The sequence below is a fragment of the Gracilinanus agilis genome, chromosome 2 (genome assembly GCF_016433145.1).
Source record: "Gracilinanus agilis isolate LMUSP501 chromosome 2, AgileGrace, whole genome shotgun sequence".
Classification (NCBI taxonomy): Eukaryota; Metazoa; Chordata; class Mammalia; order Didelphimorphia; family Didelphidae; genus Gracilinanus; species Gracilinanus agilis.
The window spans coordinates 632,986,510-633,005,955 of NC_058131.1; the positions used below are offsets into that span (position 1 = coordinate 632,986,510).

General features: G+C 34.0%; 1 protein-coding gene across 1 annotated transcript in view; it reads left to right on the plus strand.

Moving 5' to 3' along the window:
- The window catches only part of INPP5F (inositol polyphosphate-5-phosphatase F), a 105,970-nt gene that overhangs the window by 23,002 nt on the left and 63,522 nt on the right, over positions 1–19,446 (plus strand). Inside the window, exon 2 of the mRNA XM_044665631.1 lies at positions 14,821–14,901. Coding sequence (XP_044521566.1) covers positions 14,821–14,901 — 81 coding nt within the window. The remainder of the gene's footprint in view (positions 1–14,820; positions 14,902–19,446) is intronic.

Here is a 19,446-nt window from a genome sequence, read left to right on the forward strand (position 1 = left end):
TCCATAGACTGCTGGGATAACATACTTTTAAAAAAAAAATAAATAAACCCTTAACCTTCCACCTTAGAATCAATATTGAGTATTGATTCCAAGGCAGAAGGTAAGGGCTAGGCACGGAGGGTTTGGGGGGTTAAATGATTTGGCCAGGGTCACAGAGCTAGGAAGTGTCTGAGGCCAGATTTGAACCTAGAATATCCTGTCTCCAGGTCTGACTCTCAATCCACTCAGGCACCCAACTGCCCCCCGGGATAACATATTCTTTAATGCCTGTTATCACCTTTTTGAGCCCATGCATGATTCTTCCCCATAATATAAACCCATATTTGTCAGATTTACAGACTAGCTCTTAAAAGAGTCCTCTGTAGAAAAATTAGAAATGATCCTTTAATGTTTTTTGGTATCCATATGGCATCAAATTAATGTATATGCCTGAGGTATATTTGAAGAGCCAAAGGAGGGAAAGCTCAGTATTTACCAAGACAGCTCATTTCATTTTTGCACTATTAGAAAAGTTTTTCTTAAACTGAACCCATCTTCATGTGGCATGATTTTGAGGCCTTTCCCTATGTTGTTTCCTCTCCATGATCCCCTCCTATCGTGTATACAGCTGACATTTCTGTAGTGCTTTGAGATTTGCATTGTACTTGGATATATTATATCGCTTGCTACCCAAAATAGCAGCCCTGCAGTAACCTATGTCCTGAAAAATTTGACTATCATAGTCCAGATGTAGTGTGACCAGGGCCACGTATAGCAGAGACTTTGTTGTATAGAGGGGATGATGTGATGTAAATATACATTTTAGAATATTTGAGGTGGCTTTCTTGATTAAAATTTTGATTGGGGGGGAATCAATGGGCATATTTGTGGGTCCATATTTTTGTCCATAGGATGATTGCATTGGATATAAGATTCAAATGTAGTGCTTTGGGAATTAAATTTTTCTATTTGATTTCAGTTTTGTCTTTTTTAAAAAAGTTTTGGAAATATTAATAGCATGCATTTAATCATTAATCTTCTTTTGATAGGTATTTGTTTGATATTTCCTTTGAAGATAGATGTCATATACTTTTTAAAAAAGTTTTTTTATTAATAGAATTTATTTCCAGATATCTCAGTCCCTCCTTGCCCTCCTCTATACCATAGAAGGCATCATCTGGCAAATATATGTGAATATATACATTATGTCTTTCATGTTTTCATTTAGATCATTTATTTTATTTTTTTTTAAATTTAGTTCATTTAGTTTTTTAGTTTTATTTAGTTCATTATTCAAATATTAAATCTGTAGTTGTATATGATCTTGTTTCATTCTTCATTTCACTCATTATCTTATAGTATCATATCTTTCTCTAGAGAGACTTAATCTACAATGGAAACTGAATAAATATTGATTAAAGTAACTAAATTTTACATAATGACTCCATATTATTCTCAAGGTTTAGAAAAATTGCGTGTCTCTTAGGATTTGAAAGTTCTTGAGTTTAATTCAGTAGCCTATAAATTATTTAGCACTCATCTATTGGTAATCTAAAGGGCATTTAATTTCTTTCTTAAGTCATTTAGAATAATCTATTTCTTGGTATCAGTTTTTTTGATCATCCCTTTCCATTGTGTATCATGTTCCTTCTTGATTTCTTTAATGGACTTTGATGGGAGTACTTTCCAAAATGCAGATTGCAACCTGTCCACACTTCATTTTGTGAGATTTCTCTTCATGTCCTCTACTAAGTCTTCTATAGGAAAGTGGGGTTGGGAAGAAGGGGAGTCTGTGAAATGTGTTTGAATTCTTCATTTGGGTCTTTTAGCATATGGATACCTTGCTGGAAAGGAAAAACTTCAAAAGAAAGTCAAATAGAGATTGGAATGGTTTCAGAAAAATTCTCCCAAGCATTGCTATTTAACTTTCATTAAATGATGATTCTTCTGTTTAGTGAAGGAAACTTTCCTTGTTTTCAAGAATCCTAGAAATTATTACTTGATCTTATATCTGACCTCATGTCCTTGGTCATCTCTCCAGTAAGGAAATTTCTCTTTCAAGCAGAAATGCTTGAATTTAGAATAATTATAAATTAATGAACAGTTATTTCTGGCAAGCATGTACCTAAATGCAAACTGCCCACAAAAATAAAACAAATCATTTTATGTGTATAAATGAAGTACTGAACTGTCTTATTTTTCATATTTTATTCAAACACCTGCCTCACAGTGTTGTTGAAACTCTAATGAGATAAATATATTTAAAGTGCTTTGTAAACTTTTAAAATACCATATAAATGTTATCAGTTTTATTATGTATCTTTTATACCTCTCCAGTGGACAAGTCATTGTTTGCATATGTTGAAAAATGTTTATTTCAGTCATAAAAATGCTCGTCATCTTTGTAACTCCCTATGATTTTTAAGTCAAGAAATAAAGAATACCTATAGTATTCTTCAATTGGTTGCTACCCAGGAATTAGTCCATCCTCTCTTTAAAAAGTACTCACAACTGCCAAAGTAATATTCTTAAAGCATAAGTCAACATTTTACTCAAGGTGCTCCAGTAATTCCTATTTGCATCTGGGGTCGGATACAGACACGTGATTCTGGTTTATCTTTCCCAGCTTATTACACATTACTCCTGTTCATGTTCTAACCAAACTGGATTATTTGTAGACCTTTGTACATGATGTGCCATCTCTGTGCCTTTGTATGGGCTTCTGCCCATCTTTGGAATGTGTTCCTTTTTCACTTTTGCATCTCTGAATTGCTAACTTCCTTTGGGGATCATATACTAAATATTGACTTCCTTCAGGGACCAACTTAAGCACTGCCTCCTACTTGATGTTTTTCTTAATTTCCTCCCTAGCCCCATCAATTTGTATTTGCTTTGTATGTGTTTCACATCTATTTATGTGTATGTCAGTTAGTCAGTAAACATGTGCCAGGTACTGTTATGCACTGAAGATACAAATAAAAGAGTCCTTGCCCTGGAGGAGTTTGCAGTGAATAGAGGAGACAACATGAAAATAACTGCAAATAAACTGAAGGCACGCACATGCAAGCACACATATGTACACCATACACACACACATACAAGTTAAACTAAAAATAATCAAAGAAAGGGACTATAAGGTTAAAAGGCATAGGGAAAGGTTTCTCTAATAGGTGGGATTTTATTTGGGATTTGAAGGGAAACTAGGAGATTTTTATTTTGATAGTAACTCAAGATCATTTCATTTCTCATGATACTATTTTATTTAGTGAATTTGTTTTTATTTTTGCAAAGTGCTTTTCAGAACAGTTTTCTCTGTGGTCTTCTATTTGTGCAATGTTCTTTTTGGTAGGTAGAATATTAAGGCAAAATTAAAAAAATGCAAGAAATACATTGTATTTGAATCCTATTAAATATATATTAAAAGTATACTATGTACAGGGCACTATTAAACTGTTTGAATTGTTTGTACCATGAAATTAATGGATATACTTATACAGATTTGGTGTGTGAACTGTTAGGACTGTTCTTTCTCTTAGACTAACACTTGTTACTATGTTGTTGTTTTTTTTTAACCCTTAACTTCGGTGTATTGTCTCATAGGTGGAAGAGTGGTAAGGGTGGGCAATGGGGGTCAAGTGACTTGCCCAGGGTCACACAGCTGGGAAGTGGCTGAGGCCGGGTTTGAACCTAGGACCTCCTGTCTCTAGGCCTGACTCTCACTCCACTGAGCTACCCAGCTGCCCCCTTGCTACTATGTTTTAAGCATACTCTCCTTTTGTATTACTTTGTAATACTGTGTGTACTATATATTTAATTTGTTTATGTTTTCCTGCAACTGTATTCCTTTTGAGGGCACTATTTCACTTATATATCTGGTGTAGCATTTGTTTTTAATTGTTTGTCATGTCAAACTCTTTGTGACCCTATTTAGGGTTTTCTTGGCAAAGATATTGGAGTGGTTTGCCATTTTCTTCTCCAATTTACTTTATAGATGAGGAAACTAAGGCAAACAGTGGCTTGTCCAGTTTTACCCAGCTAGTAAGAGTCTTAAGGCCAGATTTGTACTCATGACAACTCCAAGCCTTACACTATCCTCTGTGCCACCTTATTGCTCCTATGGCAAAGGTACTTAATAAATATCTGAGTTAAATGGAACCAAAATATTAGAATTCAAGCACAATTTATTATTTATATTAAGTATAATCTTTGTAGAGTTGGTTGAAATTTTCAAAACAAGAGAACCCACCAATATTTCTCCCTTTTGGCAAAAAATATGATTGAAAAAAAATTCTTAGCTCATTGTTTTTCCAATACATTGAAATATTTGTGATTTGATTTAGGGTTACTTCTGACAGTGTAGTTCACAACATTTCTCTGCCTTCCATTCTGAGAAACTCTTGTCTATGGACTTGTTATGAATAAAAATCTTAAAGACTATACTAAATTCATAAGTTTATTAGTAAAAAGAGAGAGAAATAAGGTTTCCAGCCTAGCTAACTCAAAGCCCCCAGTTATTACTTCTGCTTCATCAGGTCCTAGATTCCTAGGAGTCCAGCTAACCCCATTGTTGGGCCAGGCAAATTAATGCTAGCCAAGGAATGGGCTTGAATTGAGGAAGGGACCAGAGCCCAAGAAATCAAGTTTCCGGATTCCCAGCCTGGCTTGGTCCCCATCAGACAGCCACCAAATAGCCACTGCTTGCCAGAGATGGCTTACATAGAAAAGTGCCTGGATTGCTACAAGAGAGCTCCTTTCACAACCCCCCAAAAAGGGTAGAGAGAGAGCCTGCTACATGCACTGGCTTTTTAAGCCTAGTCTAAACCCTCCCCTAAAATTTTCTAATTGACCAGGGTTTCACCTCAGTCCCTACATGTCACATCTCTTGACATCCTTTGAATCTGCTATGCTGGCAAATTAAGACACATGACTCTGTAACTCCTCCTTACTATGGTGAGTCTTCCCAGATTGGACTGGGTTGGATGTCTCTCAGATAATAAATTCACACATTCTTTAAGTTTAACAAAGGAGGTCACTCACTGTATTGGGAACTTGTGAGTTCTGACTTTATGAAGATATCAATATACTATGTGGGCTATCACTTATCATTTACTCTAACCACATAAGTGTTCTGGGCCAAATTTCTGATTTAAACTGATGTAGTTGTTTTTATTTGGGATTAGAATGAGATAAGACATTGATTTAACATCTAACATGCAACCAAGGGAAGTTTAATAGCATAGAAAGAATGTCTTATAATTTTATTCTAGACTTAACAAATAACAAATTAAATGGATATTTACGTATATAAAATGAGTATGAAAAAGAGGGTGTTGTCTACAAAATTGTAAATCTCTTATTTATAGCTTGCTTTTTCTTTTAAGTATAATAAATTCATCATGATACTTTCAAAATTGACTTGCATGTGTTTACTTAAAAAAAAAATCTTCAGTGACTCCCTCTCTTTCCTCTTTCTGTTTTCGATTACCCTCTAGTTAATTTCGTGTGTTCATGTTTTTACTGGATGTTTTTGGTTATTGCATTCTTTAGAATTCTTAAATCTTCAAAAGTAGTTTTAATATTGTTATTGTCCTTGAGTAAATTGTTTTGGTTTTGCTCACTTTCCTCTGGTTTGCTTGAAACTATCCCTTTCATCATTTTGCATAACACAATTGTGTCCTGTTACATTTATATTATCATAATTTGTTCAGCCATTCCCCATTTAATAAATATCAATAATAAAAATTTAATTTATTTTAATTTTCTATAACAAATGAACTACTCTAAAAGGGTATTTTTCTTCTCTCTTTAATTTTCTTTGGCCTATAGATCTAGTAGTGGTATCACTGGGTTAAATTATATGTATAGTTCAGTAACTTTTTTAAACCCCTACCTTCTGTCTTATGACTAATATGAAATATTGTTTCCAAGGCAGAAGAGTGGGTAAGAGCTAGGCAGTTCGGATTAAGTGACTTGCCCAGGGTCACTGGAAATGTTTGAGGCCAGATTTGAACCCAGGCCCTTTTGTCTCTAGTTCAGATTCTCTATGTACTGAACTCTATTTCAGTAACTTTTGAAACATAGTTTTATATTGCTTTTCAGAATAGCTGGACCAGATCATACTTCCACCAGCAGTGTTTCAGTCTGTCTTTTTTCTCTCAGCTCTTTAACAGTTGTCATTTTTTGGGTCATCTTTGCCAGTCTGAGTATGAAGCAAAACCTCAGTTATTTTAATTTGTACTTTCCTAATAATTAGTGATTTTGAACATTAAAAAAATGTGACTCTTGATAGTTTCATTTCTTTTGAGAACTTCCTATCTGTATGATTTAACTATTTGTCTCTAGGGAAAATGATTCTTGTTCTTATATATTTGAATCAGTTCCTTTATATTACTTGGCTTTGTGCAAATACTTTTCAATTCGTGTGATTAAAATTGTCCATTTTTTCTTCTATAATCCTTTCTATCTCATATTTCGTCATTAATTCTTTCTCTGTCCATAGATGTAGAAGGTAATTTTATTGTTCCTTTTGTTTGATATGATGTAACCTTTTATGTGGTCTTTATACCTTCTGTATAAAATGCTAATACTAAGTATACCTTCTGTATACTAATACTAAAATTTAATTCCAAGGCAGTAGAGTAGTAAGGGGCTAGGCCAGTGATGGGCAACATTTTGAGCTTGGTGTGTCAAAATTTGCTCAAAAACTGAGCATAACTTGGGTGGTGTATAACTTTGAGGGAAAAAAAACACATAATTTCATGATATGTATAGTTTAAATTACAAAAAATGTACAATTGTAATATATAACTATTTAAAAAACCAAAAATAATTATTTAACTTACCTGCTTAGTGACTTCTTTGTTCATCTGTCAGTCGATTTCTTTTGTTGGTCTTGATATTATTTAACTTGTGTGGAGTGCTCTGAACTGAGAGATAAGTGAGGGGGAGGGGAAATTCTTTAACTAACTTGCCTATTAGTGACTTTTTTGATGCTGAATTTCATTGGCTAATGAAAATTCATTTAGCCACTAAAACTTCAATTGAAGGTTGGTATTTTGTACACTTCAAGCCCAAGCAAGCACTACTAACTTCATCTGTCAATCTGTTTCTTTTGTTGGTTTTGATATTATTTAATGCTGAGAATAAGGTCTCATAAAAGTACATAGAGGGAAAAATTGTGAGTAAAGCCATTGTTATATTTTTCAGGGTACTAAAAGTGTCTAGTAATAGGTTCAAAGCACTCCAGATTTCCTGTTCATAGTGGCACTCCTCTTGATTCTCCAAGTGGCACCTTTCCAGATTCTCAAGCTTTAACCTCAAGTCGATAAACACCTGAGCCTAGATGCTGTCTTGAAATTCTGCAAGTTGCATCTCCAAATCATCAATTTGCATCCATTGGAAACCATTTAATTCCAAACTACTGTAGACTACTACATCAGTATACTTAATTATTTTCATGGTCTGTTCTAGGCTTCTAAATTGATTAAATCTATCACTGAACTGGTCAAGTAAGGAGTCTAAAACATGCTGGTACTTTATATGCAAGGGTTCCATTTCATTTTGTATAGCTGCACTGACCTTCTCAAAATACTTTGTTACTTGAGGAAAATACTTATAAGTTTTAGTTTCTACATCTTGCTTGAAAATTTTAAGTTTACTTTCAAAAGCTTTTATGTATCCAAACATCAATACTTTTGCTAAAACCTTGCAACTTTAAATTCATTTCATTAGAACAGAAAGATCTGTAAAAAACATCAGGGTGTTGACTCACTTATCATCATTGAGCTGAGGAAAGTTTCCCAGATCCTTATCCTCAAAAAATACCTTAAATTTTTCAAAACACTCCACAAAGCGCTCAAGAACTTGACTTGACTCTCAAGAACCTTGACTCAGCCATCTTACAGTTATTTACATCAGCAGCTCACTATAGGTGGAATCAACCTCCAGTAAAAGTGCAGAAAATTCTCACCTGTGAAGGGGGCAAGCAGCTATTAAATTAACTATTTTTGTAACAACTGACATTAAGTCATTTAAGTTGGTGAATCTTGCCTTGGCACATACATAAAGCCTCTTGAAGGATAATACAATGAAAAGGCACAATCAGATGTCCAATAGCTTATTTAAACAATTTGACAAGTCCAACTTTTTTCCCCACCACATTTGGTGCCCCATCTGTTGTCACTGATACAACTTTAGCTATATCAATACTTAGGTCATGGAATGTTTGTATAACAACCTTACATATTTCATTTCCTAATGTACTTGTTGGCACTGGTACTAACTTTATCAACTCTTTTCTCATTGTGAGATCATCAGAATATCAACCAATAATGGCCAACTGAGCTTGTGATGTGACATTAGTAGTTTCATCTAGAGAGATTGAAAAATATTTACAGTTACTTACTTCTCTCTTTAATTGATGTTGTATGTTTGTGTTCAGTCTCATTTGGTCTTTTATGATATTTCTACTGAGTGGTAACTCAGATATTCTTTTAATAATTACATTTTTATTCTGCATATCGTGAAATAGAACTGGTGCACATCTTAGGAAAGTTTAATAAATTTTCCCTCGCCGAGTGCTTTTCCATGCTGAACTATGGAGTGAGCAATGCTTAAACTTGAAGATGTTAAATTTGTAGAGTCTTTTAAAAATTTAAGGATGGAATTATATTGGCTTTTATAAAGATGTAGCTGCCTGGAAATATATTCCTTCCTTTCATCCTCACTTTTTTTCACGTGCTGGGAATGATTAGTTTCTCGGTCCATTCTCTTGAAAAGGGTCAACTACTACCACTTCCTTTACTTTACCTTGGTTTTTTATTTTTTGGGTTCTCCAGCAGGGAGGCAGTGACAGAAGATAGAATTATAGTTAGCCTGTTAGCCCTGCAGGCAATTAAGGGTTAACTAGCTTCACTAACCACAAGATGGTACATGTAACTGTCATTTAGGAAAGGGAAGGGTTAATAAGCAGAAATAGGGGTTAATAAGGATGCACAACAGTAATAGTGGTGAAATGGAGTCTGCACTATGTTGCAAGATGGCGTTCCCTATGTAAATTAAGATGGCTGCTGCTATTTCTAATGGCGGAAATGGCACCATAGCACAGGCCCTCGCCTCTCCTAGTCTTCCCCCTCACTTATGTCAGTAATGATTGTCAATTAGAAATCCACAACACCCCAGAACAATAGATTGGGTGATGGTTGCTGTGGTTATGTGGTTGCTGGCAATGGCGATCACAGGACCCCCAGAGATGCATCCCCCACACATTCCGCTGCTCCCTGCTTCCCCAGCCCGAAGTGAGGTCAAAGGTCCCCTAACAGCCCAGAAGTCCCAGAACTAGATGCTCTGTCCTGGAGTTCTGTTGTTTTGGCCTACAGACCTTCGGCACAGAATGTCCACACTACACTACAGCAAATGTTTCATCCTTGGCATGCAGCCCCATGCTTCTCTGTATGTGGCTGCATGTGGCCACGTGTCATCGAAAATGGCTATGCGTGTCAGTGCTGATGTGCGTGTCATAGGCTCGCCATCAGTGAGCTAGGCATTGGGGGTTGTGACCTTCCCAGGGTCACATAGCTAGGAAGTACCTGCAGTTGGATTTGAACACAGGACCTCCTATCTCTAAACCTGGCTTTCAATCCACTGAGCCACCTAGCTGCCCTATTCTCTCCTTCCTAGGATATGTTTTACACAGCTGCCAATTTGATAAGAACTAAAGAATTCTTTGTTTAGTGTCATGGGATTCCTTCTCTTCAGCAGCTCCAGTGACACCCTGTTAGAGCCATATCTATCTTTCCAGACTCATTGCATATTATTTGCCCTCGTGGATTCTGTATTCTAGCCACACTCTCCAGCTTGCTGTTTCCTACATATAATATTATTAAAAGTAAAATTTTATTGACATTTTACATTTATCTAACAAAAATTCTGTCTGGTATTTTTCCCTCTCAGCTCTTTCATAGAGTCATCTCATCTAATGACTTTTTTTTAAGAGAAAAATATGAAGAGAACAAAAATCAGTAAAAGACCAATCACTGCACTAAGAAAATCTTACAGTATATGCAATGTTCTATACTTGTGGAACCTATAACCATTTATGCAAAAGAGTGAGAGGTTGTGTCTTAACATGTCTCTTCTTTGGAACCATGGTTTTCCTTTGGTATTTTGCAACTTTCATTTTTAGTTGTTTTGTGTTTCTTTCTGTTTTAATTGTAGTCATTGTATGTTTTTCTTACCTGTTTGTTTTGCATCAGTTCATGTAAGTATGTGTTTCTATTGGTCAAGTTCATTCATTATTATCATAACTATAATCCTATACCATCACACTCACTTGCTATTTTTAAGTTATTTCCAACATTAGTTGTTTCTTTAGTTATTTCCCAATCAATAGCCATCTACTTTATTTCCAGTTTTTTTCAACCAGAAAAGGGTAGTGCTATAAATATTGTTGTATATGGGATTTTTTTTAATTCAATGACTTCTTTATGCCTGATAGTGTAGGCTTTGTGCTAAATTTTAGTTTATTTGTATAATTCCAAGTTGCTTTCCAAAATAATTGTACCAATACATAGCTCTTCCAATAATGTATCAGTGTGCCTGTTTATAAGAATATGTTTATCTTTTCACAATTCCTCCTATATTTACTTTTCCCATATTTTGTCATTTTTGCCAACTTGCTAAGTATATCTACACAGCATTTTATCTTCCATCTTTAAACCTTTTCAAAGTTTGCTCACCTTTGAACTTCTACTTCTCTTCAAGGTTCTGCTCAAATGATAACTACTTCAAGAGGTCTTTCCTGGCTTGGTGGTTAGTGCTCACTCTCACCACCCCAATTATATTTACTTGTTTTAAGTTTTACTTCAGTTGCCATGTAAACTGTTTGAGGACAGAATATTTTTAGTAGTACTTAGCAGAGTGCCTTATTCATAATGGGTACTTAAATAGATGCTTATTGAATTGTATTAGACACTTCCTATTTTATAGGTGGAGAAATCTAGGGATTTCAGTTTGCAGATAGTATTGTACTTTTTTCTATCATGCCTTGGAAAAACTTTCAAAGGAAATCATTAATCAGTCAAAATAATTTGGCCTAATTATCCACACAGGGAAAAAAAAACAGAATGAAGATTTCCCATTGTCCAGACTGATGCTGGTGGATAGACCTGTAGAGTTTGTATAATTCCCATATGCTTATATAGAAACTACTTTGTAGTTTAGAAAGTATTTTGACAGATTTATCATCTTTGGGAATATAGAGTAAATTTAAATTTCACAAACATAAAGTATACATTCTGGGCAGAATACTTCCTGGCAAGATATAAAGTTTAGATATTTTGCAGAGAAGTGTAGCAAGGATATTAGAAATTGAAAAAATGTTTTAGAGACTTCATTATAATGATAACATTCTTCTGTAGAATAAAATTTTATTTTGAATTGTTTAGTCCTGGAATTCTACCCCAGAATAGTTAATTATGAAGTGCTAGGAACTTAAAAATAAAATGGTTTCATAGTGTAGGTGTTATTTGGCAAGATTCTGCTATGCTTGTACTTAGTAACAGCCAAATAAACATTTTTTAATGGAAAAATAACTCCCAAACAAGATTATTTACTTTTTAAGTTGATTTTAATTGCAATTTAAAATTTAGCTAATTTATTAGAAGTTAAAGTAACAATTTTAAAGCTATACAGAAATGGATATTTTTATAGAGAAACATCTATAAAATTAGACATTTTAGTCTAGTAATTAACAATTCTGTGTTGAATTGGAAATATTTGGTGACATTTATTAATGGGTCACATTTACATCACTTTAGTTGTTTAAATTTAGGTCTCTAGTTAATGCTATCAGCACTATTCCATAAGAAATTATTAATTTTAGAAGTATGTATGAATTTTATTCTACTGCTGCCTCCTAGCTAAACTGATTATTTTAATTAATGGTGGGTTTTGGTTAGGAAAAGGGTATTAAATGAACAGATTTCTTACAATAAAATTATAAAAAGTACCTTAATCTACTAATATATTTTACTGATAATGACTATTTTAGTATTAGTATAAGTTCTTTACAGTAGTATTGAAAGAATATATAACCCTCAAAGTCCTATCACCAAATTGCCATTTGAGCATCTTGAACTAGATGTTCTATATAGGTATTTCAAAACAAAATTTTGTACAAAATATAACTCTTTTCTCTTTAAATCCACTTAATTAATTAAATTCTTATTAGATTATATTTTAATATATTATTTTTATTTTAAAATTTTATTTATTAATATAAATATATTGTGTAAATACATATAAATATATAAATAATCAAGGATATTTTAATTTTGTTTATTACTATAATTTAATAAATTTATTACATTATAAATTAATTTAATATTTTCCCATGGTTACATGATTCATGTTTTTTCCCTCCCCTCCTCCCTCCTGTAGCCAACGAGTAATTCCACTGGGTTTTGCACGTATCATTGTATAACTCATTATCTTGCTTTTCAAACTCTGCTCTTTTCTGAACTTCCCTAATATTGTGCTCACAACCTTGGTGTCATCCTCTACTTTGTCTCTTGCTTTTGCCTCACATATCCAATTAATTGCAAAATTTAGCCATTTCAACATCTATAACATCTCTCACAGATAACTCTTTCTCTCCTTTCATCACTTGGGTCTGTAAGATTAAAATTAATATCTAATAACTGCAAGCATTATATTTCATAAGATTTATTAATAAACACTTGAAGTAGAAGAAATATAAAGACAAGAGTAAAGACAAGTTTACTGGAACAGGAAATTGGAAGAAGAGTGTGTGAGGGTGGGACTAACAGAAACTTATCCCAAAATGTAAGGATGCATGGGGAGGACAAAAGTAGGATTCTGAGGAACGTAGTTCTGGGGTACAAAATCCTAATTACCAGGTCCAAACCCTCATGCCCAGACCCTTGCAGAGTTCTTCTGGATGACCTTCTTACTTGAAGTCCTTCCCCACTACAATCCATCATCCACTCAGCTGTCAAAGTAATTTTTCTAAAATGCAGCTCTAATTATGTAAATTTACTCTGTAAATTTCTGTTACTTCCTATTACCTGCATATTAAAATGTAAACTCATCTTTTTGGTTTTTAAAACTAAGAGCCTAAAGATTTTGTTAGAAGGGAATTTTAATTTACATTCAAAATAAAGTTATTAGGTCTCAGTATTTTAGATGAATTTTATTAAGCTTTGCAATAATGCTATCCTTATGAGCAGGATTAATTAGGATAAATGAATATTTATTGTATACCAAAGTTTGATAATTCTTTCTAGAATAGTAACTGTATACAAGATATTTTTGTTGTTTTTTGAATCCTAAATAACCAGCATCAGTTTTTTAAAAGGTAAATGCCATAGATACAACTAAAGAATTTCTACTAACATAGGTCTCCTTGGCTTTCCCCTAAGTATGTCTGAAATTCTTTCCTATCTCATCTCTACCTTCTGGTTTCCTTGTTTTCATCTTGTGTATATTTTATCTGTATGTAGCCATTTGCATGTTTTCTCCCCGATTAGACTGAGGGATTCTTGAAAGGAGGGACTATTTTTGCCTTTCTTTCTATTCTCAGTGCTTAGCACTGTGCCTAGTACATATTATGGCACTTAGTGCTTATTGACTTGACATATACCACTTTTCAATAGGAGAACTTTATTATTTCAGATGAGATTATTCATTCTTTTCCCCTCCCAATAAATTTATAGAGATTATCGGTTTCACAAAAGGAGTAAGGTTAAATTTAAATGCTTAAAATTCTCATTTTATAATTTAGTTGAGTCTTAAGAACTCATCAGTTGTTAAATCCATATACTTTAAGCAATTTAAGTAAAATTCCAGAAAAAAAAAGATTTTTATCGGTATGGTTTACTTTCTAAAAATACACTACCATGACTGTTTATTTCTACTACTGACTTTTAAATGATACAAATGGTTTTATAATCTTGCCAAATTTTTACCCGTTTAGCCTCTTCAAAATAGGTATGTCAAAGTATAATCCATTTAATGGGATCATCATGGCAGTAACAAAACATTTTTTCACTTCAGAGAAGTGTTGGAATGGACTTCAGAGGACATTTTGTTTAATCTTACTCTTTTGTTGTTCATTCATTTCAGTTGTGTCCAACTCTTTGTGACTCCCCCTCCCTTTTTTTTTTTTTGGTCAAAATACTGGGATGGTTTGTTGTTTCCTTCTCTAACTCAACAACTAAGGCAAATAATGTTAAATGACTTGCCCAGAGCCACCTCGCTAGTAAGTGTCTGAGACTAGATTTGTACTTAGGTCTTCCTGCCCTGCTACTACCTCCACTTTATAGGTAAGAACCATCATCACATGAAATAGCTAGAATTTGAACTTTTGTTTTATTATGACTCCAGATCCAAGACTCTTTCTGCTATATGGTGACCTATGTAGCAGGACCTTTTTTTAGCTATTTAATCTATTCATGTCTCATCTACTCCCTTTTTATTTTGATGATAAAGATGACAATAATGACTCAGCTTTTTACAGGACAGCAGTTCATCAGTTCTAGAAGACAATCTATTAAGACTCCTATTCCAGAGGAAGGAGCATGTACCCACACTAGCAAAACTGCAAATCCTTCAAATATTCAAGGCCATAATGAGTTCTATTCATCTAGAAATGTTGGGAGAAAAGGTTCCTTTTCACTGTTGTAGTAACTAACTTGGCTGGGCCTATAATTTGGACCCTTCAAAATTTTTGTTTCCTATTTTTAAAAATATGTCACTTTAGATATTAATACATTTTCTAATGCTTGTGGAGTTTATAAATGAATGGTTTTTCTTTTATTTTAGCCACTGACCTGCTTCTGGCCTGGAATCCCATTTGTTTGGGGCTGGTGGAGGGTGTTATTGGGAAAGTTCAACTCCATTCAGGTATGTTTCTAAAAAGTATAAACAGTACCTTAATTTACTAATTATTAAATATTTAATTACTATTTATTAAAAAAATTTTAATTTATTAAAACTATTTAGTTAATAACCTTGATCCTTTTTTTCTTTCTTCTTGGACTAATGATGTATATAGTTGACGAAACAAAAAGCAGTGAAAAGGACTTCGATATTATGATCTATCTTGCCAAGTTATTTGTTTAATAAAATTTAGTCTTGAACCTAGCTGATTTTGAGTTTTGATTATATGTATTCCTGCTTAAAAGAAAAAAAGTTGTAGCCTTATAATTATATTCCATGTCTGATGATTGTGTCAGTAGGGACACTACGGGGAGGACTTTACTCAAACAATATTCCATATTACTCTTTGTTAGTGGTTTTAAACCCTTAATGTTTTGGGGGCACCAATCCTCTCATGTCAGGATTACTTCTGCTTTAGACTTCTGCAATAGCTATTTTTTCAAGTCCTCTGTGCCTTCTCTTTTCTAATTGGACATGTCAAAGGGGAAAATCACATCCTATGGCTGCTCTTGGTATGGAAGTTACCAAGAACCCAGGCATCTCATTCCTGGCTTTACTCTGCTTGAATGGAATAAACAACCCACAGAGAGCAGAAGGAAGTGGGAGTATATTCCAGGAATAAAGGACAGCCAGTGCAAAGGCACAGACAAAGGCGGGAGATAGAGTGCTAGGTGAGGAATAGAGAGAAGGCAAGTTAGGCTGAAACAGACCTGTTTAGGGTTTAAAAGCCAAATAGAGGAATTTCTGTTTGATCCCAAGGCAATAATAAGGAACCTTTAAAGTTTATTGATTAAGACTGAATGACACTGTCAGAGACCTGCCTTTAGAAATGAAGAGACTTGAGGGAGGCAGATAAGTAAATATAAAATACACAAAGTAATTACCAAATGATAAGTACAGACAACTCAGGGAATTAGGAAAGGGGGTCTTAGCTGGAGCTGAACCTTGAAGGGAACTAAGGGTTCTAAGAGGAAGAAGGGAGAAGAGTGATGGGATGATGATTGAAACTTTAGAAGGGGAGTAATAAATTACCTTGGAATCATAGGTTAGAACCAGATTATGAAGGATGTTAGATGCCAAATAAAGGAGTTTATATTTTATTCCAGAGACAAAAGAAAGTCACTGAAGCATTTTGAGCTGGAGAATGATCAGACTTGTGTTTTGCTCATGCCACTTTGGTTGCTCTGTGGCTTGGAGAATGAATGGTTTGGATATCCAGAAACTAATTAGGAGGCTATTTCAGTAGTCTTCCAGGTGGGAGGTGACCTGGATTATGATTGTTGTGGGATGAATCAAGCACAGGGAACAGACACAAGAGATGCAGTGGAAATAGATTCAGCAGAATTTGACAACTTGGAAAAGAGAGCAAAAAGTCAAGGATGACTGAGATACTTTGATACAATGATACCTTGAGTGAGAAAAAGAATGGTGGTATGCTTGATAAAAATAGGGAAGTTGGGAGTTTAGTTTTGGGTATGTTAAGTTGGAGATACATATGGGACATTCAGGCAGACATGTCTAGGAGCAGGCAATTAGGGATGTGGGACTGGAGCTCAGGGGAGGAATGAGACTGGACATGCTTATTTGGGAATTGTCTATATAGAGTTGATAATCATAATCACAAAGAGTGTAGAGAAAAGAGAGAAGGCAGTCTTAGGAGTGAGTATATCCACTCATGGAGTCAGGAAATTGTGGCAATTCTGCAAAGGAGTCTGAAAGACAAGTGTAGGAGAACCAGGAGAGAATAGTGTCACAAAAAGCCTATGGAGGAGAAAAGATATAGAAAGGGGTAGAGGTGAAGAAGTATGAGAGTGGAGAAAATGCATTTGGATTGAGCAGTACAGGTGCTACTGTTGATGTTGCAGAGGACAATTTCAGATATAAGGAATATTGGCAGGCAAGAAAGTTAAGCAAAAGTGTGAATATCTGTTTTAGGGAGTTTGGCAGTAAAGGATGAAAATTATAGAAAACTTGAGGATAACATGGTCATTATAATAGCATAATGTGTTTTTTAAGGATGAAAGATTTGGGTATGTTATTAGATCAACTATAGAAAAGAAATTGGCTAAGGAGAAGTTGATTGATGTCAGTATGGAAATAAATTAGCTAGTCTGAACACTGAAGGAAATTCTTAATGAATGAGGGTTAAACATTAATCCCCAACAATAGAAGAAAATGGAATATCATACTTATCCAAGCTATGTAACTGAGAAATGTGTGATTCCAAAAGAAGCAGAGAATCTCATCAGTGATAAGAAGAATATATGTAAAAAGTACAAATGAAACTTTGGCAGCCTGAAGTGTGATGGTTATTTAAAGAAAAGTAACAAAGAGAAAAAGAAACAAGCTTATTATCCCCCAAATAGACAACTTTATAATATTAATATCCACATTCTACATATAAAGAAATATAGGCAAATGGGTTATACAAAAATAATAAAAATTAAAATAACTGTAATGTTTTATGTTTTTTAATCAGGCTACTAAAAATAACAAAAATGATAAAACAGTTGAGAGAACCATGGGGAAACATTTGTGTTGTTAATGACTTTAAACTGAATCAGTCTTTTTAAAAAGAGAAGCAGTATTGCAAATTTATGAACAAATTAAACCGCCCTTTGACTCATTAGTAAAGTTTACTTTCTGGAATATACTACAAGGAAATAATAAAAAAGAAAAGCAATTTGTATTAAGTTCATAGCAACACTCTTTATAAAAAGTAGACTACATAATAATGTTGTAATCAGTAAATATAAATATAAAAGTTATATACATGGTAACAAAGACTAGAGAAGTAGGAGCAACTTAATTGAATTTTTTTTTAAACCCTTACCTTCCGTCTTGGAGTCAATACTGTGTATTGCCATATTCCAGTTTTCCATATTGCCAATGTTCCAAGGCAGAAGAGTGGTAAGGGAATGGGGGTCAACTGACTTGCCCAGGGTCACACAGCTGGGAAGTGTCTGAGGCCAGATTTGAACCTAGGACCTTCTGTTTCTAGGCCTGGATCTCAATCCACTGAGCTACCCAGCTGCCCTCTTAATTGAATTTTAATGTTAGGGTATTTTTTCTTTTTGAATGAAAGAATAAGTTGTTTTCTAATCAAATTTAAATATGACAAAACTATCTCTTGTTAGAAGCAAATCATCTTATCCAGATGTTTTTGGCTAGTTATAATTTTTTTTGTATATAATAGGTCTTTGATTTTATCAGTAGAAAATTAGACAGGTTTGATAAATTTAAGAAGGAAGGGGAGAAGGGAGAAAAATAGATAAATGTGCCAGGAAATAGTAAAGGAAGAATATAGCTGTAGGGAAACCAAAATTTTCACCTTTCCTTCTAACTGCTTATTTCATCAAGTTTGAAACTATAGAGTAAAAGGAGAATTATTCTAGATGTATATATTAGATCTGGAAATAGCTTTTAGAAATTATCGAATTTAAGCTCGGATAAATCAATCTGTTGGCTCAATTATGTTAATTATGGGACTAAAACCCAGGTTTTGTGAAAGATTCATTCAGACATACATATACAACCACACACAAAAGCCATTACCTCCTAGTTTTTTCCTTGGTTCTTTTTAGCTGGTAGAAATTATTAAAATTATAATATTTTAGTCAGAGTTTTCCCAATTCTAGGCCTGGTGCTCTATCCATTGTGATACCTAATTGCCCCAGATAATTTTTAGTAAATGTTAGTTTGACTCTCACAACAACCCTTTGAAAAAAGATGCTATTGAGGAAACTGAGGCAAATAGAGAAGTTAAGTAATTTGCCTAGGTTCACATTGGGAATAGATATCTGAAATTGGATTTGAATGTAGGTCTTCTTGACTCCACTATGCTACCATGCTGTTTTTCTGAGAAGATACTGAACATTGAAGGGATGTGTAAGGTAACAAGATTGTCTACTAGTGTTTTAGGCTATATAACATCCTGAAATAATAGGAGGAACCAAGTATTGGCCCTTTTTAAGAAATCTGAGCTGGCCAGAATGATCCAATGTAACAAGAACCTTCTTTTATATACATTTAAAAATCTCCCCAAAGGGCTACTTATAGGTGTTCAATAAGTGGTTGCTGAATTGAAAGAATTGGGCAGTTGTGGCTACTTGTTTTCTGAAAATTCTAAATTGATAATTAATAGTGCTGAGTAATCATGGACAAAAGCCATTCAAACAAATCTTAGACATTTAAAATAACTGTTATTGTCTATTGTTTTTTAGCTTATGGTGTAAATTATGTCTTCATTATTAAACTGGCAAAAGGCCTTGCATAAAGATTTAGATGACAAAAGCTCTGTATTTCAATTGATATGTCCTTTTTGTTGTGCTATTGTGTCATAGGAGACATTTTTCTACTTGGTTGTCCCTTAGTAAGAGATGTTTTCAGTATCCTATGCATTTAACATTGTTCTCTTGTAAAATATTCTCAGAAATACTTAAAAATCCCAATATGTCATTCAGGAACAAAATGAAGCAACAAGTTGAAGCAATGATCATCTTGGACTTC